Source organism: Hyperolius riggenbachi, chromosome 4 (genome assembly GCF_040937935.1).
Source record: "Hyperolius riggenbachi isolate aHypRig1 chromosome 4, aHypRig1.pri, whole genome shotgun sequence".
NCBI lineage: Eukaryota > Metazoa > Chordata > Amphibia > Anura > Hyperoliidae > Hyperolius > Hyperolius riggenbachi.
Window position 1 is genome coordinate 224,965,884 of NC_090649.1, and position 27,344 is coordinate 224,993,227.

Below are 27,344 nucleotides of genomic sequence, written 5' to 3' on the forward strand. Positions count from 1 at the left end.
ACAATTCCGGGCACGGCCCAGTCGTGCTTGGCGAAATAAAATATTCTGATTCTGATTCAGTCGGGCTATCACATATCGAGCGTCTCACAGGCAAGTTGTTTCTTCACTGGATGTCCGCAAAGCATGCCATGGCCGTGTAAGAACGCCTGAAGTGCTCACACAACTTCCTGGCCTGCTTCAGGACGTCCTCTAAGCCTGGGTACTTTGACACAAATCTTTGAATGACTAGATTCAGCACATGCGCCATGCAGGGTACATGTGTCAGCTTTTCCAAATTCAAAGCGGAAAGGAGATTGCTGCCGTTGTCACACACCACGTTGCCTATCTCCAGCTGGTGCGGGGTCAGCTACTGATCCACCTGTTTGTTAAGAGCAGCCAGAAGAGCTGGTCCAGTGTGACTCTCCGCTTTGAGGTAAGACATATCTAAGATGGCGTGACACCGTCGTACCTGGCATGCAGCATAGGCCCTGGGGAGCTGGGTCTGTGTAGCTGTAGTGGAGATCGCAGCACCAGTAGAGTTGAACTGCCACTCAGCCAAGGAGGAGGACGACAGTGAAGAGAAGGTGGCAGGAGGCCTGCCTGCAAGCCATGGAGGTGTCACAAGTTGGTCCACTGCACAGCCACATACTCCCTGCTTGCCATCGGTCACCAGGTTGACCCAATGGGCTGTGTAAGTAATGTAGCGGCCCTGACCGTGCTTGGCAGACCAGGCATCTGTGACCCAACGCTGTGTGCCAGAGATGACACCACTTGCCTCTCAACTTCACGGTACAGTTTGGGTATCGTCTTTTTAGAGAAATAATTGCAGCCTGGCATCTTCCACTGCGGTGTCCCAATGGCCACAAATTTATGGAAGGTCTGAGAGTCCACCAGCTTGTATGGTAACAGCTGGTGAGCTAACAGTTCCGCCACGCCAGCTGTCAGATGCCGGGCAAGGGGATGACTGGCAGAAATTGGCTTCTTCCGCTCAAAGATTTCCTTCACGGACACCTGGCTGCTGTGGGCAGAGGGGCAGGAACCGCTCAAGGGCAGAGGCGCAGTGGAGGAGGGTGGCTGTGAAGGTGCAAGAGAGAAAGCGGCTGAAGATGCTGCACCTGAAGGAAGAGGAGAAGGAGGGTGGCTTTTCTTTTGTGTGCTGCTTTTGCTCAGGTGCTCTTTCCATTGCACTTTGTGCCTTTTCTGCATGTGCCTTCGTAAGGCACTTGTACCTACATGAGTGTTGGCCTTTCCACGGCTCAATTTTTGGAGGTAGAGACAACAGATGGCATTTCTTCAATCTGAGGCAGACACATTAAATTTCCAAACCGCTGAGCCCCCCTGGGGTGATGGCACTATGGTGGTATCAGCAGCTGACCTTGAAGGGAATGTTGGCTGGCTGTACATAGGTGGCAATACATGACGCCGGACACTGTCACCAGCTGTTTCTGATGACAAGCTTCCCCTGCTTCTTTCAGCAACTCGTCTCCTCCTACTCCTCTCTGACTCCCCCTCTGAACTGTCCCGCTATTCATCTCCTCTATTGGGAACATACGTGGGATCCGTATCATCGTCATCATCATAATCATCCTGCCTAGCTTCGCTTGCCTCAGACACCTCCAAAACTGCACCAACAGCAGGTACTTCATCATCTTCACAAGTTACATCCATAGTGTTGCCGCCTAACTCAGACATATGAGGTGGTGTAACTTGCTTAGTGCCTTCATCTGGTTGTAACAATAATGGCTGTGAATCAGTTAATTCCCCACCAATTAACTCCTGCGAAGTGTCAAATGCAATGGATGTGGTGCTTGTAGTAGCACTGGTGGCTGCAGAAGATGAAGTGTTCTGTGTTAAATAGTCAACCACGTCCTGACAATCTTGGGAGTTGATGGGACTTGCCTTCTTCTGAGCACTGTACTTTGGGCCAGGGCCGCACGAAATCACATCAACACGACCTCGCACAGACCTGCCGGGTGGCCTTCCTCTGGGTCTGCCTCTACCTCTTCCTCTACCTGTTTTGTCAGTTTTGTCCATATCGGGGGGGGGGGGGATTAAGTGAAAGGTATGCACTGACTTGACTAATACAATGTGCAGTCACACAGGTGAAGTTAACAGGTATGCACGGAGTGGTATATCACACTGTGTGCACTCACGTAGGTAGGTGGGTACACTGAACACAACAGGTAGGTATATGCAGTGATGAGGTGGGTGCACTGAACACAACAGGTCGGTATATGCAGTGATGGGTATTACAACGTGCACCTGTCACACACAGACAGGTAGCGGGCAGGCGCAGTAACACTGCGTGCCCTCAGCCCATGTAGGTAGGTAGGTATATGCAGTACTGGGTATTACAATGTGCAGTTGCCTGTCACACACACAGGTAGTCACTGAATGCGCTGGGCCTGGCAGTGGCACACACACAGTATGAATTATCAACGCTGTCTATGCAACACAAGTTTCAGTGGGACACACAGAAAAAAAATAGATCACAAGAACAAGATTAGCCCTCAAAAGAGCTGTTGTGGGGTGCTATTTTAGCAATTTGAATGAGCAAGGAGCAAGCTAACAAGCCTACAAGAGCCTAACTAATCTTTCCCTATGAGAGTCTGCAGCAGCAGCAGCAGCTTTCCCTTCTCTATTTACTGCAGGCACACTAGTGAGTATAATGGCCAACGGTGCCTGCCTTTTATAAGGGGAGGGGGCGGGATGGCTCCAGGAGGGATTGTAGCCTGATTGGCCACGATGTGCCTGCTGACTGTAATGTAGAGGTTCAAAGTTGACCCTAATGGTGCATTATGGGGTGAACCGAACTTCCGGAAAAGCTTGCAGTTCTCCGCGAACGCGAACCACCGGAAGTTCGGCTGGAACCGTTCGCCAGGGAACCGTTCGGGCCATTTCAGTAAGTGAACTCTTTGCCCCGGAAATGAATTCACAGAGGCTCTCAAACCCATTGCTTGACCTACTGCATTGTGCTCCCTTTTTATGCCTGAGGATGCGGGGTCATGCCCGCTAAACACGTCGCATTTGTGGAGTTGAATACATTTGTCAATTATGTTTTATCGAGCCTTAAACAAGTTTTCTTTTTTGTAAGAGGGAGGTAAGTCCACCCTCACATCCCCCTCTGCTTTTAAGCGTTTTTTTAAAACGTTTTACTCTACTCTGACGCTTCTGTATACCGAGTTTTTGCTGATCTTCTAGTCCACCCTGGGTGGAGGGGGTGCATCCCCATCTACTATCTACAGAGAGCGACTTCTTAACCTGTGTGGGGTCAGGTCCTAATGCTCCCCACCTGCATTTAAAGTGGTTGTCTATGGGTAACCCGTGTTTGTGAGTATATACACATAAAATTGTATTGAACTCTTCATTTTACCTGACAATACTGCACCATATTGAGCTCTTGACTCTCTTGTTTTTAAGCACACCCGGAAATTAATAAATACCATGTATTTATTCATTGAAAGCACTTGGGAAATCACTTTTCAAAGCATTTTTCAAAGTGCTTAGCGTTTTTCCTATCCTTTCTACTGAATTGCAAAGGCTCTGAAAATGGTGCAGGAGCTGCGTTTGCGATTGGATAGAAAGCTCATCGCTCATGTGAGAACACTCACATAGAACAACATTGCAGAAGTGCTTGTAAGGAGATTTTAAAAATTGCCAGCGCTTAAAAAAAAAAGAACAAAGTCAGTCTAAGTGTGAACAAGCCCTTAGGTTCCTTTCAGGCTGCGTTCACAGTGGGGCGCTATTGTTATGCGTTAAAGTGGACCTAAACTCTTGCACAGGACACAAGAAAAACATAACAGAAATGCACCCTGTATGCGTTTCAAGAGTTTAGCCTGTGTAATCCCCCCCCCCCCCATTTGTGTCTAATCACTAATTGTAACTTAATCCCCCCCCCCCCCCCCCCCCGCGTCACATGATTGCCTAAATGAAGACGTTAACGTCTGCATTTGCTCCACTGTATATACTGTATGTGACGGTAACGCAGCATTATTGTGCGTTACCACCACCTTTTCTTGCGTGTGTTTTGTAATGCTGCGTTGAGACTTTAACGTCGCATCACAACACAACATCCCACTTTAAACCTGGCTTCACACTATATAAGTTGCTGTCAATTCAGTAACAAAGGACAAATGATGTGCAGTCCATTATCCATGTTTCTCTATGGGCTCTTACACACTGTGCTCTGAAAAACTGAAGCTCTTACGATGAGTAGAGCATAATACATTGCATTTAATGTATTGCATTCTGTCCTTATCATGCGGCAAGACTTTATGCATGTTATTCTGCTTAATGCAGTTTATTGAATAGACCCTATTGTGTGGAAAAAAGCATAATTTGCAATGCAACTTTCCTTGTTAATTGTCAGAGCAAATAAAAGTATCTTCGAGACTGCAGCTGTTTAGTCGTTCTATACAATATTGTCTTCTGATAGAAGTATGCATGTTAAATTTATGCTGAGCATTCAAAATACGTAAATCTCACAAGTCAGTTCTGCAGAAATACCAATTTAGGCAGATCACGAGGAGACATCAGCTGCATCTGATGGCTTCCTAGTCATGCTGCAGCTGTATCTTCCCCTGCCTCCCTCCTCACTGTTTGGGTCTTAAAATTTGCCATCTCAAGCCCTTGTCTTAAATGAGCATGTGACAGAGAAGGTTTCCCTGACACTATAGCACCATTTGTGGCAGGGTGCATCAAACCACTGACACCTAGTCAAGCAAAATTAGGAATGGTATACTTTGTTTGCAGGTTATTGGGTAACTGTATGGGCAACTGGGGGAGAATCTGAAATGGGGGCACCAGAAGTTATTGTTCTAGCAAAATTTGAGCTTTTCCACCTTTCACCTTGTCATTGACCCCCTCTTCCTCTTTGTCCCTTTCTTCTACCTCACCCTCCATTCCAGGGTCACTCCTGCATGGCCACCACCAATCATCGTCTCATAAATGGCCTACTTTTTTCGGCAATGGACAAGGTGAACAAAGCCATGCTGCCATGAATGGGATACTTGAGCCTTGATTAAATTATTTGTACTTACCTGGGGCTTCCACCAGGCGCAGACGCAGTAAGTTTGTCAGCGAAAACTAAACTAGCTGGCAGTGGGTAAATGGGAACGCAGTTCCCATTCATTGATCTAAGTCCCCGTTAGAAAGACCGACGGCTTCTATTAGAAGCCGCAATCTTTCTAAAGAAATAAAAAAGTTTCACGTCGTCCTTATACTTCCTGGAAGAGTGCTCGCTTCCAGGAAGAAAAAAAAATGACGGAGGCCATCTTGTGGCCAAATAGTAAAACTACATCTAAATTCATTTTTTTTAAATAAAATCACAAACCATTACATTTAAAATTAACTGTTTACCTCCCACACTACAAAAAATACTCAAATAAATTTTTTTACAAAAAAATAATAAAAAAATACAATTGAAAAAAAAAACAAATAGTTACCTAAGGGTCTGAACTTTTTTAATATGCAGGTCAAGAGGGAATATTACTAATATTTTTTAAATTATAAGCTTGTAAATAGTGATGGACGTAAAATTGAAAAATTGCACCTTTATTTCCAAATAAAATATTGGCGCCATACATTGTGATAGGTGTTATAATTTAAGTAGGCCTCAGTAAGGCATGTTCGCAGAGTATACCTTTAAGCAGAAGCATCTCAGTGTCTGCTGGAAGCAGATGATGCAAGCAGATACTGAGAAGATGTTCCTAGTACAAGGTCTTAGGCCTACACTGCCCCAGACAAATAGACTACGGGAACAATCAACATAGGCCATATTTACAAAACATAACATTCTTGCAACTAGGACAAGGGGCTCATAGAATATTAATCAAGTAGGTGGGTATTATGACACCACGAGAGTTCTGAGCCAATGGTCGGTTTTGGGGGGACGGCTCAGATGAGGTCACATTTAGCTCTTTCTGGTTCGTATAAAACCAACAGCCGGTTTACAGAGAGCCACTTTTCTGTCCCTGTCACCGCTGGTCTTAATCTTTACTTATATATTTATTTATGTCTCGTTAGTTTATCTTGTATGCTATATCTTGTATGCTGTATATACCTAGTTTAGACGTAACTTAGTATAGAAAGAAGATAACTGATTACCATTCATGAGGAATGTTAGTCAATAGCTTGTAACGCAAATGGACTTAACGAATGATTGCTTCGTTAAGATGTAACGACATGTAGAGAGGAGTATCTGTATATCTGTTGACTGAATAAACTCCATCAAACTGTGAAGATGCCTAAGAAAGTCTATCTCCTATAATGCTTGCTGTGAGGAGAGCCGAGTCATCTCACATTCTGTGAGGTGCACCTCTAACGGGGAGCTGGTGCCAGAGCAAAAGGTGATTTCTAACAATAGGGACATAATTTAAATGGTGTAATAACCGGGACAAATGGTCAAATAAAATATTTGGGTTTTAACTATGGTAGCATGTATTATTTTAAAGCTACTACTGGCCGAGAATTGAGAAATAATGAAATTTTTCCATTTTTTCCCCTTAATATTCCCGTTAAAATGCATTTAAAAAATAATAATTCTTAAGGGGTCCATACACTAGATGACCAACCAACCATCCAATTCAATTATTATAATCAAACTGGATGAAAATTGGTGCTGCCAAGTGCATGCCCGACCGTCAAAGCAACCAATTTCGGGACAGAAATTGGGCGCACAGTCGATCGCGCATGTTGGAAAATTTTGGGACAAAATTGGTTGGTTGGGTGTGCGGCGGCCGATTTGAGGACAAGCAATAAGACGACGAAACCCCCGCCGCTGCCGCAATGTATAAATGTATGCAGTGTGTAGTGCATTTATACATTACCTGTCCTGTGTCAGCTTCCACATGTTTTCCGTCGATCTCCGGGTACCGTATACATGCCGGGGGTGCTCTGACGTGGTGCATAGCGGCTGACGTCAGACGCTATGCGCCGCTAGCGTGTATGCGGCTGTTACCCGACGAGATGGATGGACACAGTGTGGAAGCTGCTACAGGACAGGTAATGTATAAATGCACTACATTACATACATTTATACATTTTGGGGGCAGCGGTGGCTCAACCGATTCCCTGATGACTTCATGCTGAAATTGGACGGGAATCAACCTGTAGTGTATGGGCAGATTAGATTAGAGATAAATTTGTCTCTTGGTCGAATCTGCCCATACTCGTTCTAATGTATGGGCACCTTAAAGAGAACCCGAGGAGGGTTTGAAGAATATTATCTGCATACAGAGGCTGGATCTGCCTATACAGCCCAGCCTCTGTTGCTATCCCAAACCTCCCTAAAGTCCCCCTCACTGATAAGAAATTCCCCTTTTTTACCTCTTTCTTGCTCTCAGAAGCCATTTTTTGCTAGGAAACTGTTTTATAGTTGGAATTTCTTATCAGTGAGGGTCACACTGTAGTCACTTCCTGTCTGAGTCAGGACTGAGTCAGCCACTTACATACCTGATATTTAACTCTTTCAGGCAGAGAAAGAAAAAAAGGAACACAGCATAGTTATCTGTGTGCTAGGCACTGTACATACACGTCTATCTCATTATGTCACATTTCAGTTGTGGTATCCTTTAAGTTACCTCCTCTGTAGTTAAAGTTACCTCTGTAGTTATTTTCACATGCAGTTATTTAAAGAGGAACTCCAGTGAAAATAATTTAATAAAAAAAGTGCTTCATTTTTACAATAATTATGTATAAATGATTTAGTCAGTGTTTGCTCATTGTAAAATCTTTCCTCTCCCAGATTCACATTCTGACATGTATTACATGGTGACATTGTTACTGTGGGCAAGTTATGTAGCTGTTTCTAGCTGCTCTGGCTGTTACAGACAGCTTTAAACAGCCATTTCCTGTCTGTGAACATTGTTACATTGTGGCAGTTTGCCCAGAGTACCACGGTATTCAGAGCCTCTTGTGGGAGGGGTTTCAGCACAAAATTAGTCACACAGCGCCCCCTGATGGTCTGTTTGTGAAAATCATTCTATTTCTCATGTAAAAGGGGGTATCAGCTACTGATTGGGATAAAGTTCAATTCTTGGTTGGAGTTTCTCTTTAACAGCCTGTCTTTAACTTTAGAATTCTGGAGTTATTTTAAGGATTGAAGAGTTAACTTAACCTCTTGACGACCAGCTAACGCCGATTGGCATAAACTGGTTGTCTGCTGCCATTTCCGTTCCATGGCAGTTCACGGAGGGTGTCTCCGTGAACTGCCTGCGAGCCTCCCATCGCGGCTCGCAGGCAAAATGTAAACGCGCAGGGAAGAAATCCCCGGTGTTTACACTGCACGGCGCTGCAGCAGCGCCGTAAAGGAGATCGACGATCCCCGGCCTCTGATAGGCCGGGGATCGCTGCCATCTGATAGGCTGAAGCCTATTAGAGGCGGTACAGGATGTATCGCCGTCCTGTACCGCCCACAGAGCCAGGGATGGAAGAGGGAGGGGGGAATAGCGCTGCGGAGGGGGGCTTTGAGGAGCCCCCCCCGCAAGGCACAGCAGAGCGGCTGCGATCAGACCCCTCCCACCCAGCAGGACATCCCCCTAGTGGGGAAAAAAAAGGGGGGGGGAAAGTCTGATCGCCCTGCCTGCAATACGATCTGTGCTGGGGGCTGAAGAGCCCACCCAGCACAGATCAATGGGAAACCACTTGGTTAGCAAGTGGTTAAAGACAGAAGAGTTAACTTTAGGTTTGCCTGAGGTAAAATGTTTCCTGAATACTACATGCCTTATCACCATGGTGATAACTAAAAAACGTTATTTAAAGAGAGTCTGAAGCGAGAATAAATCTCGCTTCAGACCTCATAGATAGCAGGGGCATGTGTGCCCCTGCTAAAACGCCGCTATCCCGCGGCTTAACGGGGGTCCCTTCACCCCCGAATCCCCTCCGTGCAGCGAGGGAGCGCTTCCGCATTGGGGCAGGGCTAACCGCCGCAGCCCTGCCTCATGCGCGTCTATCAGACGCGTACCTCCGCCTCTCCCCCGCCCCTCTCAGTCTTCCTTCACTGAGAGGGGCGGGGGAGAGGCGGCGATGCGCGTCTGATAGACGCGACTAGAGGCAGGGCTGCAGCCATTAGCCCTGCCTCCAGGAAGAGATATTTCACGACCAACTTTGCGACCAAGTCTTGCGGGGGTGGGTTTGGGGGTGAAGGGACCCCCGTTCAGCTGCGGGATAGCGGCGTTTTAGCAGGGGCACACATGCCCCTGCTAGCTATAAGCTCTGAAGCGAGATTTATTCTCGCTTCAGAGTCTCTTTAAGACAGGAGATAAGCTTAGTAAATTTGAGGCCATTGTATTTATTCATTTTCGGGTGAAAGTGTTCACTTCCTGACTAAAGTCAGGAAGTGAAAAAACGGAATTGCTCTGCAAAAGCGCTTACTAAGTGCTTTGTACAAAATCGTAGTGTGCAGTGGGGCGCCAGGTAGGGGGGGGGGGGAAAACATGCAAAATATATATATATATATATATATATATATATATATATATATATATATATATATATATATTTATAGAAAATCGCTGGCATCAGCGATTTTGATTTTAGAGGTTAACAAAGCCTTAAACAGTGTATTTCACCTATAGCATAAATCAGGTATCCCCTAATAAAACATTTAAACTTTAAGCCAGGGGTGTCACTTAGTTGTACAATGTTAGTAGCCCCAAATTATAGTAGTTAGTCCCCCAAATTATATAATTAGGTCTTAAAGCGGAATGAAACCCAGCATTTCTTCTTTGCTCTAAAAAAAATATATACAGCATATTATATACTACCACCATTTTTTTTTTTTTTACTAGAACAGCATTCAATTAGTTAAACACAGGGCTTGAAAGTTCAGTGCAGAGAAAGCTGGACGCATCCGAAGTGGAGATAATGTTATGTTGTGTTTATTTAATTGTATCAAGTGAGGAATGTGACACATTCTCTGACTGTGCAGAAGCTCCTGGACACAGACAGAAACTCAAAGCATTTCTGCCTTCAATACAAGATAAATAAAACCAGTTATGAATAAAATGTAAAGGCAGTTCTCAAAGCAAAAAACTGTACTTTTGGGAATTTGTAAATGAATAATACTTATGCACAACTGCAAATATGATAACCGTATCGCATATAAAAAGTAGGAAAACATGTTTTGTTGAATATTATGTCAGGGTTTTATACCGCTTTAAGTGTACCCTAATACATTCTGGCGGCAGCTAGCAGCATATAGAGGCAGGCAGCCAATGGTGAGGCGGATGCGGTAGATGGCAGAAGGTGGTGGCAACTAGTATTCTAGTTGCTAGAGGCAGGTAGAAGTGAGTGACAGATCATGGCAGGTAGACAGGTGACAGGAAATGGGTAAAAGAGTCTGACTTACATATGCCTGCTGTTAATGGATCTGCAGGTCTCCCAGGTGGTCTTTGTGCTGGGCTGCCACATGGTGCACTTCACTTTAAAGTCTGAAATTCCAGAAGTGAACTGGAGGCGGGGCCGGAGCATTGGGGAGTGGCTGCACGGGCACAGCATGTCTGTGGGGGACCATTAGAAGCCCCGGGTACCTTCAACTCATTTCCCCCCGACCCCCCTACAGTATCCCTTTAAGCAATACCTGTTGCCTGGCTCTCCAGCTGATCCTCTGTCTTTAAAACTTTTAGCCATAGACCTGAACAAGCATGCAGCAGATCAGGAGTTTCACTTTCTAACATTATTGTCAGATCTGACAAGATTAGCCACATGCTTGTTTCTAGTGTGATTCACACACTACTGCAGCCAAACAGATCAGCAGGGCTGCCAGGCTACTGGTATTGTTTAAAAGGAATAAATATGGAAGCCTCCACATTCTTCTCACTTCAGTTCTCCTTTAAGCCTGGCACTGTATATTTTGCAGGTATAATATGCAACTTGCTGCATTAAAGGGGAACTGAAGTAAGAGGTATACACGGAGGCTGCCATATTTATTTCCTTTTAATCAATACCAGTTGCCTGGCAGCCCTGCTGGTCTATTTATCTGCAGTAGTATCTGAATAACACCAGAAACAAGAATGCAACTAGTCTTGTCAGATCTGACTTTAAAGTCTGAAACACCTGATCTGCTGCATGCTTGTTCAGGGGCTATGGCTAATAGTATTAGAGGCAGAGGATCAGCAGGGCTGCCAGGCAACTGGTATTGATTAAAAGGAAATAAACATGGCAGCCTCCATATACCTCTCTCTTCAGTTCCCCTTTAATGCATGTTATTCCTGAAATAAGCACATTATGAGTAATTGGACTTATGCTTTTTGCAAACACCCACTAAACTTCACATGCGCTATCAGCAGCAAGATTTAGGCAGGTATCACACCTATTAAAATGTGTGTGTGATTTGCAAAATTGTGAAAAGGCTTTAACCGTAAATGTTATGTATCTCAGTGGCATTGCATTTGATTCCTCCCCGGGGGTAGGAATTGGGGGGGGGGGGGATGTGTGATTTGTGTTGAAATGCGAGTCAATGGAAAACAGAAAAATTCACATAAAATTTGCATTTACAAAAAATGCACACAAATGTTTGTTCAAAGCAGAAACACAAAAATTGTTAAGATCATTGTCATGCATGCAGAATGTCACATGCTTTTTTTTCCCCTCAAGTGGCACGTGTGCATGGCCCCTGAGTGAATGTAGCCCTATAGATGCAGCTTAGTGTATGTAATATGCCATCACTGAGCAGCTGTTGGAGGGCTGTCATTTATAGATTTAGCATTGTTCTATTGTATTGCTTACCTCCAATATCCACTATGCCTCAGAGATGGTGGCCCACTGGTGAGATACAGCCACATGGATGGCAAATTAGCACACACTCATGCAACCAACATGACTTGCCAGCATCCAGACAGTTTACCAGGGCAAAATTTCATTAAAAACTGTCGCCATCTTCCATCACAAAGTAAAAAGCTTGTGGGACACCATTGTAACTAACACCATGCCTGCCTAACCATCCTTCCTTGCTAAACAAACAGGGAGGAAATGCACAATGGACATCAGGCAGGCTCACAGAGTGGACCTGGAGAGAGAAGAGACCAGGGCAGCACATAGTGAGAGACAAGGGAATATAGTCTACCATCTAGTGGTAAAAAAAATGAATTACAGCTCCTCAAAACTGACTGAACAAAAACATTAATGACAGAGTAGAAAGCAGTAAAGAAGAAAATAGTCTGTGCTGTGTACTGTAGTGGTGCTGGAGGAGTCTGCACAGCCAGTTCTACTCCATCATAGATGGACTGAGTGTAATCAGCTGAGGCTGGGAGCACACTTGTCTGTCGGTTTTATGTATGCGTTTTCTGCACACTATGGGCTAGATTCACTAAACCGTGATAACTCATATCACGGCCACGCTAATGTTTCTGTGCGCGTTTTTGCATTTCTGCGCACATTTGTGAATTTTCGCACGCAATCGCAAATTTTTGTGTGCAAATATTAGTGAGTGCACGTGGAAATTCGCAATTGCGCATGGAAATTCTCGATTGCGTGCAAAAACATGCGCAAATACGCTTGCGTGGCCATGATATGAGTTTTCACGGTTTAGTGAATCAAGCCCTATGTGTGTCTGTGTATGTGAAAACATGCACGTTTTATCACAGAAGCTAATGTAATTGATAAAGAAAATGGGCTCTATTCTCAAAGACTTCCCGCATGCGGTAAAGTGCATGCGGGAAGTTACCGACCAAAACACCGCCACATTGAAATTCTCAAAATGTTCTGCATGTTTTTCCGCATGCGGAAAAAGTGTGGTAAAAGTGCGGGATTCATGCGGAAAACTTTCCGCAAAAGTCGGTATTTTCCGCAATAAAAGATCAATTCTCAAAAATGTTCAGGCGCATCATTTCGTCGTTAATTACCGATTTTTTATCACCTACAAGTAGTAGGTGATATATTCCGCATCCCATTGACTTTAATAAAGTCTGGAGGCTTAAGGGCTGTGTTTGCTGGACTGTAACTTTTTTTTTTAAATACTTTTTCATGCGACCTTTTTACCGCATGATTCCCGCATGATTAATTGCTGTTTCCGCATCTTTTTTTCCGCATGCGGCAAACATGCGGAAAATGTTACAGAATGCTGAAAAAATGCGGAGTTTACCGCTGGCAGAAATATAGCGGTAAAATTTGTGGGAAACGTTTGGTCTTTGAGAATAGAGCCCAATGCGTGCAGTGCTTCACTGCTTTCTGTTTTCATCTGCATGGGGGAAAGAGATTCAAGTGTGCACTAGTCAACTGAACATCGGTTCTCAGTATACCTGTGCAGAAACCTGAATGGTGGGGGGCATGCAAAGTTTTGCAGGGGGGGGGGGGGGCAGTGATTTCTAGTTACGCCCCTTCCAGGTTTACTTTAATACTACTGTACCTCTACACACAACTTGGCCCATATGCAATACTCACATTTTTCACCTGAGTTATCTCCTAGGAGATAATTTTCATCTTCTCTTTAAACAAATTTTACAATTGAAATAGTACCCAAAAGTTGGTGAAAAAGTGCTATCAGATTTATTTTGAGTATTTTCTTGCTCTCTGTTGGCTTAAAAGGCATTTTTGACAAGTGATGAAAATATCACCTAGGAGAAAACTCAGGAGAAAAAGTTCATTGCATATGGGCCCTTATGTCATTAGTTTCCACTGACCCCACATCCAAAGCCCCTGCATGACATGCAATGCATTAATTCACTTACGGTTGGCAAGCAAAACATACAAAGTTGTAGGAAGTGAAATTTAGGTAAATTGAAAAAAATCTGTGTGAGGCCTGGTTCACACTGCAGGAGCTTTTTATGTGCTAGTGAAAAGCTCTTGCCAAGGCAATGCTATGGTTTACTTTTGTAAAATCACATTGCTCAAGTGAGATCACCCTCATAGCATTACATTAGCAAGAGCTTTTCAAAGCACAACCGCTTAGAAAAAACTCTTGCAGTGTGAACCAACCCTTTGGGCCAGTTTCCACTAGGAGCGGTGCTGAAACACATGCACGCCAATGGAAGAGTTTCCATTGTGTGCATGTTGTGCGGAGCGATCCGAGAATCTGCAGCATGCTGCAGATTCTCGCACGGCCGCATCCACCCGCAGCCGCGTCCCAGATGCGGAAGTGATGCGGTCGGCGGTGGAAGTGATGCGATGCGGCTAGGTAGCCGCATTCCCATCACTTTGTAATGGAAACCGGCCCTTTGGGTCCTTTTACACTTAATCAGTTGCTCTCAGTTTTAACTGAAAGAAAACTGATTGTAATGCCCATGTTTTCCTATGGCACCTTTTACATTTAACGCGTTTCAACTGAAATCTTTTTCACAATGCACTGCTATGGAGAAAACGCAAACCAACGCGCACTAACGCATGCCGACTGATTAAGTGATTAACTAGAGATATCTCTCTCTCTCTTTTAAACAGAAATATTTTGCTGCTATAAACTTTGCTTTGCATATGGCATGTGTGCCATACAAGCTTTAACTCATCATAGCCTTACGCTGTAAGAAGCTTTTTTTCTGTTTCATTCATCTGAGGTCTGCAACACACAAATCAGCAAGCCAAGAGAAATGACAGGAGGTGCACATGAATAAAACAGAGAGAAGTGATTGTTTCAGAGCACACATTTGCAATTGATAACCCTATAAATCAGTCAGAGCTAAATCAAATATGCTTTCAAGTAATTTGGGTGGCAAAATGAACACATAATGGAATTTCTATTGAGCTGATAACTCCAATGATAGCATGATGAAAGGGGACTGAAGAAAACAAGCTCCTCATCTCTTTTATCGTCTAAACAGGCTGAAAAGAGGCAGGACTACAGGGTTAGTGTGTACTTCTGCACAGCAGCTAGTGGCATGGATTCAAACGCTGGGAAAGGAGCAAGATAAAGGCTTTCCTCACATCAGTGCTTATTCCTCTTCGTGTGAAAGGACAAGAAAGTAAACATGAGTAAAGGAGCAGCATCTGACAAAGACAATAAGGGAGAGAATTAGATATCTTTAACTTCTACTACAATCCTACTTCACCAGCATTTTGCTACGAAATGGATTCTGACATCCATAAAAGGATGCTTTTGTTCACATCGATATAAGTTGAGTTGTCCACTGGAAATCGTCTGCTCTTCATGTCTTATGTTGCAAGGTAATGGGATCCTACAATAGAAGCATGCCGGAGACGGCAGTTGATGATTACCTTTACATGAATTGGTCTGTTCAGGAATTAAACGTGACACAGGAGCCGCTTCTGAACCCATCCTCTGATTACGATGAAGAGTTTCTGCGCTATCTTTGGAGGGATTATTTATACCCAAAGGAATATGAATGGGTGCTAATTGCTGGATATATTGCAGTGTTTATTATTGCTCTTATTGGAAACATCTTAGGTAAGTAACAGATCACATTGCAAATGACCGTTAACTTTAACTGGGTGTCTTCAAGTGCAGAGCAAAAACGGGACAGTTAAAAATTACAGAAATCTTTGAAAAAAAAAAAAAAAAAAACTCAGAGCATCTGCATTTTAGATAGGTGAACTGATTGCTATAGATAGGAGTCTTAATTGAAATAAATATTTGACCCAGTGTGCATTTGACCTCGTGGAGGTTACGTGTGCGGCTCTGTCCACTGCATAGTGGTGCTGAAATCACCAGAGCTGCAATGTATGTGCTGGAGGCACGGTGGGGAGTAGGAAGTCTTCCAGCTCAGCTAAACCCGAGGCTGAGCTCATACAGTGAACTTCAATGTAGAATTTTACTAAGTTGTTATAGCAATGATTGCTGTGCCTTGAAGTTTAGAACAAATGATTTTGCTGAGTTGAGATTATTTTAGCTGTATAGAGTATGTGGGATATATTAGGTACTTTTTACATTGTATTTCCATAGCAATCTCTATATGTTGGCTTCAATGTGCAGTGGTACTGGAGTACACTGAGCACTTGTGTTGTAATATTTTCCTAGTATTTGCTAGCAATGTACTGTACTCAGGCCCGGCCCTAGACTTTTTGCCGCCTGAGGCAAAATTCAAAAAAATCGCCGCCCCTCCCCCCCCCAAGCCGTGTGTGTGTGGGGGGGGCCGCCCGAGCTGGAGGGGATAGCGGGCAGGAAGGGGGTATTGGGCCTAGCGGCGGGGAGGGGGGTCGGACCCCCCCCCTCCCTTGCCTGGGTCCCCCGTCCTCCGCTCCCCTCCAGCTTTAGAAGTGAGGTCGCTGGCTGCAGCTATATTGTAAGAGGCAACGGGCGGGGATCACTCACCTCTTCCTCGTTCCAGCCCGAGCCTGCGCTCCACTGACATCACTTCCTGCGGCGTAGCAGGAAGTGACGTCAGTGGAGCGCAGGCTCGGGCTGGAACGAGGAAGAGGTGAGTCCTCCCCGCCCGTTGCCTCTTACAATATAGCTGCAGCCAGCGACCTCACTTCTAAAGCTGGAGGGGAGCGGAGGACGGGGGACCCAGGCGAGGGAGGGGGGGGGTCCGACCCCCCTCCCCGCCGCTAGGCCCAATACCCCCTTCCTGCCCGCTATCCCCTCCAGCTCGGGCGGCCCCCCACACACACAGACGGGCGGCTGCCGCCCCTCCAGAAGTGCCGCCTGAGGCAAAAGTTTCACCCCGCCTCATGGGCGGGCCGGCCCTGACTGTGCTCCAGTCCCCTTCTCAGAAAGCACTGCCTTGTAGTTTAGGGTTATGGTTAATTGACATTTTTGTGAGTGCTTGAAAGCTTTGCTAAGTATGGTAGTCCTATTTGAATCCGGCTGATTATTATGACTGAAGAGATTTAACATCCGTTTTATGTGTGGAGAATGTTTCTATATTATTGAGGAAAAACCTTGGGGGATTCCATTATTATCATTACAAGTCAGAAACCCATCAATCAAGCAACAGTTGGGCAAGGAGGCACTTGAGCACTTCGGCACAAATTGAGAGAAAAATCACTCTGTGCATGAAAACTATCATCTATATATATATACATTTACCTAATAGAGCACATAGTTTTACTAACACTTGCAAGCTAATGTGAAAAAAAAGTTACTTAATCCACTAAACCAAACACACCAAGGGCTTGATTCACAAAGCGGTGCTAACTGTTAGCACGCCTGTGAAAACCTCCTTAGCACGTCTAAACGAGCTTTTTGCGCGTAAAACCTTATACGCGTAAAACTTTATGTGCGTAAAACTTTACACGCACAGAGCGCACCGCGCGAAGTGCCCATTAAAGCCTATGGGACTTAGCGCGCATAAAACTTTGCGCGCGCAAAGTTAGCGCACGATCTGATTGAGAAATCCGGTGCTAACCTACTTAGCACCCTGGTTAGCACGTCTAAAGACTTTAGACGTGCTAAATAGGTTAGCACCGCTTTGTGAATCAAGCCCCAAGTGTGCTAAGAATGATGCTTTGTGTTGGGTGACAATTATTGCTCTTGTTGAGCTATATTTAGCCACATGTTATTGCCTATGGTTTGAAAGAAACCATCATACTATATATAGTTATTTTGTTTTTGCTTTGTTTTTTTATATACAGTACAGGTATTAAAAACAAAAACAAAACTGCATTACCACCTCCTGTAACTACTTATCTCCATGTCAACTTGTATTGGTCACAAACCAACAGCCCATAGGTGTGTGATTTACTGCCCAGGCTAAACCAGTCAATATGATTCTGAACAATAAAGGGTGCAATGCATAAACAGCCTTGATTTTTGCCACACTGGGAATTCCCATTGATCAATGCATAAACAGCCTTGATTTTTGCCACACTGGGAATTCCCATTGATCCATTTATTGGGCCAATGAGAGTCTTTTCTTGCAAGGATTCTTATTGGCAGTGTTCATGTCCAATAAATGTTCAATGAGATTTTTTTTTTTATTTCCTCATCCTGCTAATGAATTATAAGCATACTATTTGTTAGCAAGTTTAGCAGTTACCAGTGCTACCAACAGTGAGTTAGTGTAAGTTCTGCAATTAGTGTGTCCTGTATTACCTAGGACACCACAGCATACCATAGGAATGCAAATGTTGCCATGGTTACGCCCACGGTTAATACATGGTGCTCCACAGGCAGTAGTAAAAGTAAAATTGTCAAGCGCTCCACACGCACAGCAACTTTATGCATGTTATTGCATCTAGCCCAATGTGTGCCAAGTGACTGACCTAAAATGATTTTACCACAGCTTAGTGAACATGTGTAAGTACCCACATGATTTTGTTGCGTTTCATTTTTAAATACAGTATTTGTGCCGAACCACTCAAATTTGGGCGTGAATGGCAAATGGACAATTTGGTTGTGCCTGTAGTAGACTCTAATGTAAAATAGCAGCTACAAGGTGCCAAACCAAACATTCGGGCAGTGGATTTTTTTCCGTTACAAAACAGTTTACACTACACAACATGTTTTTTTTCCATTGCAAAATGGTATTCATTTAAAACATGGTTAAGGCATCGGTGTGCGAGTGCATCGGGGGGGGGGGGGGGGGGGGTTAGGTTAGCCATCTGACGGGATTTTAAGGTTAGGGGTCAGGAGGGGATAAGGTTAGGCATGGGGGTATTAAGGTTAGGTATGGGGGGGGGTTAAGGTTAGGCATCAGGAGGGGGGTTTTAGGGTTATGCCTGTGGGGGTTTAGGGTTGGGCATCAGCAGAGGGGTAGTTAAGGTTAGGCAGGTAGATGGAGGGTTTTGGGTGAGAATAGTTGTAATAAAATAATTTGCCGGTATTTTACTATCGAAATTTTCACTGCAAAATAGTAGAATATGGGTATTTATTAATATTCCATTAGCGGCTAATTCGGGCATCAGTGATTACTCTAAAATACAGTTTTACAACAAAAGTGATGTAATTATGGTATTTTACGGCCATTTTTTTTTTAGCAGACTTTTTTAAAGTACTTTTGTATTTATTGAAGAATACTATTGTATACTGTACTACCACTCAACCGGCTGGGAGAGCAGAGGGATATCTCAGGGCCTCATTATTTTAGGGGGCTTAAAATAAACCTATGGTAAACCTGCAAGGAAAATAGTGCACAATTTGGGTACTTACCTCAATAGAGGGAAGCCTCTTGATGATTCAGAGAGTTCCCCTGTCCCGCTTCTCTCGTCTTTCCTCCGCTGTCCCCTCTGAAAATCTGTTTGCCGACCCTACGTTGATGGCTCTTTCATGCACAGTAGCACAGATCTATTTAAGCTTTGGTGTAAATAGCGAACCATCAGTGCAGGTGCAGTGGGGCAGCACTTCGGGGGTTCCTGCTCATGCACAGCTTCCCTCTCCTGAGGTAACTTCCGTATTTTTCAGATTATAAGATGCACCTGACCATAAAACGCACCTAGGTTTAGAGGACAAAAACCAGGGGAAAAAATATATACTAAACCTGGTGCATCCATGGTGAAGGGGCATCTTGTGGATTATGCCCCTTTTGTATCTCATCCCCCCCTGTACCTTTTGTGTCTCCCTGTGTCCCTCTCTGTCCCCCTTGTGTCCGCCTCTGTCCCCTATGTGTCCTCCTCTATGCCCCTTTCTGTCCCACTGTGTCCTCCTCTGCATGGGCACAGTACAGGAAGTCCCCGACATTTTGGCGGGCTGGAGGTTCATATTAGAGATGTAGCGAACGGTTCGCCGGCGAACGGTTCCAGGCGAACTTTGGGGGTTCGCGTTCGCCTGCACCAGGCAAACTTTTGCGGAAGTTCGATTCACCCCATAATGCACTATGAGGGTCAACTTTGACCCTCTGCATCACAGTCAGCAGGCACATTGTAGCCATTCAGGCTACACTAAGCCCTGGAGCCCCACCCCCCCTTATATAAGGCAGGCTCGCTGGCCATTACACTCATTCCTTTGCCTGCTAGAGACAGACTAGGGACAGCTGCTGCAGACTTGTTCTCCTAGGGACAGATTAGTTAGGCTCTTGGCTTGCTCCTGGATGATAGTTATTGCTAAAATAGCACCCCTCAGCTCTCTTTTCAGAGATAATGTTTTCCTGATGTGTTTTTTTTTTGTGTGTGTGTTGCTCACTGACATTATACAGCCCTATCTGTTGCAGCTGGACCTTGGTAATTGTTATTACTGAGCCAGCCAGGCCCTGCCTAACTATCTATACGGGGACACCTACCTACCTACCTATACTAGGGGACCTACCTATGCCTACCTACCTATACTGGGACTCCTACCTATGCCTAGCTAACTACTGAGGCACCTACCTATGCCTACCTACCTATACTGGGACTCCTACCTATGCCTAGCTATCTACTGAGGCACCTACCTATGCCTACCTACCTATACTGGGACTCCTACCTATGCCTAGCTAACTACTGAGGCACCTTCCTATGCCTTCCTACCTATACTGGGTCTCCTACCTATGCCTACCTACCTATACTGGGACTCCTACCTATGCCTAGCTAACTACTGGGACACCTACCTATGCCTACCTACCTATACTGGGTCTCCTACCTATGCCTAGCTAACTACTGAGGCACCTACCTATGCCTACCTACCTATACTGGGACTCCTACCTATGCCTAGCTAACTACTGAGGCACCTTCCTATGCCTACCTACCTATACTGGGACTCCTACCTATGCCTACCTACCTATACTGGGACTCCTACCTATGCCTACCTACATACAAGAAGATAATAAGGTCGTTGCTTCATTGTGGTCAGACCAAATTTGATCAGCTGGACAGTCACTGTTGTTCTTTCTGTCATTGAGCTACCACAGCCAGGCGACCATATGGGCTTGAAAACTGCCACAGCCTGCACTCTGGCCATGGTGCGCACAGTCCAGCACGGCCGTCACTACGCAAACAGCTGTTTGCGGTGCGCTCCACAGTGAGTTTGGTGTGTCAGTGTGAAGCAGTACTCTAATTACACTCCCTGATTGATGTATACACATGCAAGATGTTTGAAAGCACTTTAGGCCTGCAATTTAGCATTCGATGTGATTTCTGCCCTTAAACCGCTGCTTTGCATCAAATCCAGATTTTTCCCGGGGACTTTTGGTGTCTATCCCACTCCGCCATGCCCCCCTCCAGGTGTTAGACCCCTTGAAACATCTTTTCCATCACTTTTCTGGCCAGCATAATTTTTTCTATTTTTCAAAGTTCGCCTCCCCATTGAAGTCTATTGCGGTTCGCAAACTTTTACGCGAACCGAACCTTCCGCAGAAGTTCGCGAACGGGGTTCGCGAACCGAAAATTGGAGGTTCGCGACATCTCTAGTTCATATTGGCAGGTGTTTACAAGTCACAGTGACTCCCCCCCACACACTTTTGAGGGAGAAAAAGTGAGTCTTATAGTCCAAAAAATACAGTATCTGTTTTTTCCCTCCCCCAACCTCACATATTTACCTTGAGGAGTTATAGGCTCTTCAGGCCTCTCCAGGCTAACTACTGGGCACCATCCATGTGCCTTCTCTGTATTCTTTCCCGCACAGCTGTGTGTCCCGTGACTATGCAAAAAGAGGCACAAGGAAAAATGGGTATGAAATAGCAGTAATAGAATATCAGGAATATGACTGTTATTCTATCAGCTATAGTAGAATATCAGAGATTTGACCAACATTGTTCTATTACCCTCTGTTCCCTTGTTTCTCAATTGGACCCTTCCCTATCTATGCCTTACCGTAATCCCACCACCCTAACTAATCCAACCTACTTCTAACACTAACCTCCCCCCCCCACACACATTTATGCCTGGCACTAAAGCAGGGAACACGCTTGCTGAAATTGTGCATTTTTTGCTGCGGACGGCAAACTCCCCATGGCGGCACTGGCATTGAAGTCCATGACCCCACTCGAGAAGCACGTGTCAGTAGCATTATTTGCGTTTTTCTCCTAAGTTTTTTTGAACTGCACAGCTTTCTGCTTTTTTCTGTGTGACGCACACAATCACAATTACAATCTATATCACCACATCTAGAAAATTGCATAACGAACGCAAGCATTAATGTACTACAATGTGTACCCAGGAATAGCAGGGAAAAATGCCTCTGCAAGTGTGTTCCCTGCCTATCCCCCCCCCCAATCCTAACCCTAACCATCCCCCACCTATTTTGCACTGGAATTCAGCCAAAGTGTAGCCAAACTCTGGCGAACTACTGCTCCCAGCATGCCCCCCATTACTACGTGGAACGGAACCCTGCCACCACGGTTTAGGTTTATATCTTTTTGACAATTAAAAGAAACAATAATTTAAAAATAAAGTTTAAAGTGTACCAGAGATCAACTTCTAACAAAAATCGATACTTTCCTGGGGCCTCCTCCCACCCCATAAACACATGCGAGTCCCACACATCCTCCCATGGTCTACTATTCAGCCGCAATCAGCCCCGGTAATTTTCTCAGTTGCATCCAGTCTGAGTCTTCTGTGCATGCGGACTGATGTCACTGAGCAAGTTACTGGGGCTGATCGCGGCTGAACGGCAGAACGCGGGAGGACGGCGTGGGACTGACACATGTTTATGGGGCAGGAGGAAGCCTCGGGTAAGTATACATTTTTGCTGGAAGTTGAACTCTGGTTTCCTTTAACCACTTAAGCCCGAAGGGTTGAAATTTTTTTACATCCGAGCAACTTTCACCCCCCATTCATTTGCCAATAACTTTATCACTACTCATCACAATTAATTGATCTATATCTTGTTTTTTCCGCCACCAATTAGGCTTTCTGTGGGTGGTATATTTTGCTAAGAGCCACTTTACTGTAAATGCATTTTAACAGGAAGAATAAGAAAAAAATGGAAAAAATTCATTATTTCTCAGTTTTCAGCCATTATAGTTTTAAAATTATACATGCCTCCATAATTAAAACTCACGTATTGTATTTGCCCATATGCCCCGGGTATTTCACTGTTAAAATTATGTCCCTATCACAATGTATGGCGACAATATTTTATTTGGAAATAAAGGTGTATTTTTTCCGTTTTGCGTCCATCACTGTTTAGAAGCCCATAATTTATTAAATCATATTGATATACTCCTTTGACATGAATATTTAAAAAGTTCAGACCCTTAGGTAACTATTTATGTTTTTTTTTTTTTTTATTATTGTAATTTTTTTTTTTTTTTAATTTAAACTTGTATGTGGGTATTTTTTGGTGTGGGAGATAAACAGGGTTTTTTTTAATATATTTATAGGTTTATTCTTAAAACTTTTTTTTTAAGGTGTAATTTGCTATTTGGCCACAAGATGGCCAGAATCAAAAAGTCCTGGGAGCGATCGATCTCGCTCCCAGGCAGAAGAAAGGAGACCAGAGCTCAGAAAAGCCGCAGCGTCTGAAGAGACGCTGTCGGCTTTTCTCCGGGGGGGTCCGATCAGCGAAAGGGATTTATAATCCCTTTCACTGATCGGTGGGCTAGCGGCCAGCAGCGGGGGCATGCACGGGGGGGCCCGCGGGCGCGCACGCGACCCGCGGGAGTGCGCGCAGCCCAACTGGACGAGAAATCTCGTCCAGTTGGGCTTAAGTGGTTAAAGAAAACCTGTAATGGGAAAAAAAAACCTCTGGGGGATACTTACCTTGGGAGATGGAACCTCTGGATCCTAACGAGGCTTCCCCCATCCTCCTCCGTCCCTCCGTTCAAGTGCCAGGGTCCCTCAAAGTGCGTTGAGGTAAATATTTACCTACTGTGATCCTGTGCAGGCGTACTAGCCGCTCTTCATTTGGGTTAAGGCGGACATATCGATCCACTTTACTGTGCAGGCGCGTGTCCTTTTGCTCCTGCGCAGTAGAGCGGATACAATTGGGATCAGCTATTTCCGTGGCCCCCTAGCCTGAACAAAGATCCGCTTGTGCACCTGCACTGGATCCCGGCGAGGTAAATAAATCATCCCTTGTCAAGCTTGTGGAGGGAAGATTGGGGGAGTATTCGGGGGAGCCAGCGCTGGATTTCCTGAACCTAGAGGGTAGGGGGAAGCCTCATTGGGACCCTGAGGCTTCCCCCTCCCGAGGTAGGTATCCCCCAGAGGGTTTTTTATTAATTGTAGAGTCTCTTTAAATCTAATTAAAGTCCCCATTTTGAGATGAATGAGATTAATTTACACCTAAGTAGAGTAGAAGAAGTATACTTCTTTTGCCCTCATTTTGAATTATAGACACTGCCCACATTTAAAAATTACTTTACATTAACAAATTTGTTTTCACTTTGGTAGGTCTCATATTAGACATTACAGTTGAATTGTGTGAATATATATATATACTGTATGTATGTATGTATGTATGTATGTATGTATGTATGTATATATATATATATATATATATATATATATATATATATATATATATATATACACACACCTTGGACTATTACTAGTTTGTTTTGTGGATGAGACCCACTGCTTTGTATTGAGGGTATTTACAACTGCATAGTCTGCATTCATAGCTTTTATTGCTGCACTGTGCATAATGTTAGTTGTACTATAACTACTATGCATACAACAGCATTGCAATGCTGCACAACATTCATAATGAATATATTTCAAGCTGAGGTATTTGCAAAGCAGAGCAAAGTTTGGTTGAATAATATACCTGGTTTTACATAGGTTTATGCCTTGCTAACAGTGTTGTACCTACATTAAAGAAGAAATGAGTATTGATTTACAGTATTTGTTCCGCTTTATAGATTGGGTATTCTACTTCATGCAAGTGTGAAAGGCACCCAAGCTTTCCTTTTTTTCTAGATCTGTTTTTTTAATCATTTATTTCTAGCAGCAAATGTTTATGTGTGATTCATTAGTGATCTTGTAGAGCCCTCTAGTGTTCTAGCAATGTAATAATTTTACTTGCTTTTGTGAATGGAGACATTTTCCTGCAACCTGTAATTGCAAACTATTTATGCCTGTTTTTGTTCAATCTCGTGTGTTGCTAGTTGCTACTAACTTACTAAGCTTTGGTACTTAATTCTACCCATGGTTATAGCAGTAAGTTATTTATGATAAGAATAAGTGGGAGAAGTGGGTGGAAAAAAATGACACTAAATGGAATTACTGGAAGAAAATGGAAGTAATGGAAATGGAAGTACCATGCCGTTCTACACAGGGGCCCGCTATATGCTACAGTGACCTGCACAGTGAGTTATGCTAGGATTCAGGGACAGGATGATATTTTGAACAGGGAACTGGGGTGGTTTACTAGATATTAGGGAAGATCATTTTTGTTTTAAAATTAAGATAGGGGTTTTAAAACATAAATTGTAGGCTATTACCAGGCTTTATTTGGAAGCAATTGGTTGCTTTAAAAAAAACAACTTGATGTCAGAAGCAAATGGTTTGGGTGCTTAGCTACCTTCTTCGGTGCTTTAATCCAGAAGATTTCAGTGGTGGAGGTGTAGTACACTGTGTGCTGGCACTGAGACCTAAGTGAAGGAAGGAAAATATTGGCTAGAATTATGCATTGGAATTTGTAAAGGAAAATTAGGGCTACAGCTAACTTCAGAGGAGTAACCACCATAGCATCTATACAGACTGTTCTGGGGCCACAAGAGAGGGCCACCTCCCAGATGCCCTCTCCTACACTCTGTTTCCTAGTTTTCTAGATGCCTTTATAACATCCCGCAGCTTTATGACCACACTGTCTACTGTTTTTTTCTTTGTGCTGATTTTTGGATCTTCTTAGATACTGATATAATCATTCTTTATCTTGCACTTTAAATAATGAAAAAGTAGATTGCAATTTGGCCATTTAATGCCATTTTCTCTTCCTTCAATATATATAGTTTGTTTCTTTTGGGCCCAGCACTGTGATTTTAATAGTGAGCCAGTGACTTGATTGAAATGATTTATGCACCCCTTTGGTTTTTAGTTTGCACATCCCCTAATTATTCTCACTGGTGATCTACCACCATGGAAGATAAGGGCCATCAAGAAAATGGGATGGCAGGTTGGCCTTAGCCACAAACCCTCCATCCCATTTTCTTGGATTGTTGGGACTAGAAAGGTAAAGGTAGGCTTCAAGTAAGTTTATGTTAGTAAGAGAAGTTAAAGCTAAGTATGAATAAGGGGATATATACTATAAAGAGAGTTTTTACTAAGGGGGATGATAACCTCAATGCGATCTGGCTGGTCACTCCTAGTTTATTTTCAATTATAATTCAGGAGAGTTCTGGCCGGTGCAATCCCTCAGGCAGGTACACCACTCCTGCTCCACACAGTGATACTCTTTTAAACACAGAAGGATGCACTCCACAGGCTCGAACATACGTTCACTTCACTGCATGTCAGTGTACAAAGGGGGATGATAACATTAGGCATCAGAGCCTGCTTATCAATCACAGGTGGGGGCAGTTGCGGTTTAGCATTAGGAAAAGCATTTTCATCATAGGAGACATGGCGGCTGCCATATTTATTTCCTTTTAAACAATATAATAATAGTTGTCTGGCAGTCCTGCTGATTTGTCATGTATCAGTAGTGTCTGAATCACACACCTGAAACCAGCCTAAGGTTGTGGAGATGTTTGGGGAAACAACACGGGGACAAATGACAAATTAGCCTGCGAGTGAGCTTTGGTTACCTTAGGTTAATAAGAACTCACATCCTAGTACTACGTGGCACCACCCTGATATACAAATCTGCTTCCTAATGCTTTAGAAAAAGCACTGTATCTTACCACTACGCTAACTGATAACACTACAGTATGCTGCACATCTGCTCCTCCATCACCTCTTCCACTCTTCCCTCTTCCCACCGCAGCATAATACAAGTCTACCCATAAAAGTCTATGGGTAGTTCATACTCCTCACGTTGCGGCATGGTGGGCCGGAAGTGCCCTATCTAATGCGCGTCCATACCTACATTACCCTGCAGCTCCTGCGGCAATCTGCGCGACACCGTAAGTCATGTAAGTCTATAGTAATGTGCATGTATTTAGAAAACCTGCCGCAGTTTTTAGTGTTGTGTATGCATGAAAGCATATTTTAGCAATATTCTTCTGGGCACATCATCAATTGCATCGGTTGAGCAACAATTCCTGCTTGGCCGGATGCCAGACGAGGATTACCGCATACTAAGGCGGTAATCCCCAAAGGCCTGTTTTTGGCGGTGCAGTTTTTGGCGGTGTGGTACGGTGGCTGCACTGCACCTCCAGTCTGCAGCATGAAGCTGGCCGGAGCCCTGCAGACAAGGAATACTTGATACACCAGCACTTCAGGCTAGGTGAAATATGGCAAGCAGCATAATAATTTTAGTTTTAGTCCTCTTTCTGCACCTAGTTGCACAGAACTCATTATTATATATCAATAATCAAGATGAAGTCACAAAAATTGTTGAATACTCCTTATATAGGCTGCATCTGTTATCTAATTAGAACTTCTACAAAAGATTGTGTCTTAAATTAAATACATAAAATAGTTCAAAAATTGCTGGCAGTGCTAAAGTAGCTTAAAGGGATACTGTAGAGGGTCGGGGAGAAAATGAGTTTAACTTACCCGGGGCTTCTAATGGTCCCCCG

At 44.1% G+C, this 27,344-nt stretch overlaps 1 protein-coding gene across 1 annotated transcript in view; it reads left to right on the forward strand.

Moving 5' to 3' along the window:
• The first annotated feature begins 14,962 nt into the window (after positions 1 to 14,962).
• The window catches only part of HCRTR2 (hypocretin receptor 2), a 103,267-nt gene continuing 90,885 nt past the window's right edge, over positions 14,963 to 27,344 (forward strand). The window contains exon 1 of the mRNA XM_068279364.1: positions 14,963 to 15,313. Coding sequence (XP_068135465.1) covers positions 15,076 to 15,313 — 238 coding nt within the window. The 5' untranslated portion in view covers positions 14,963 to 15,075. The remainder of the gene's footprint in view (positions 15,314 to 27,344) is intronic.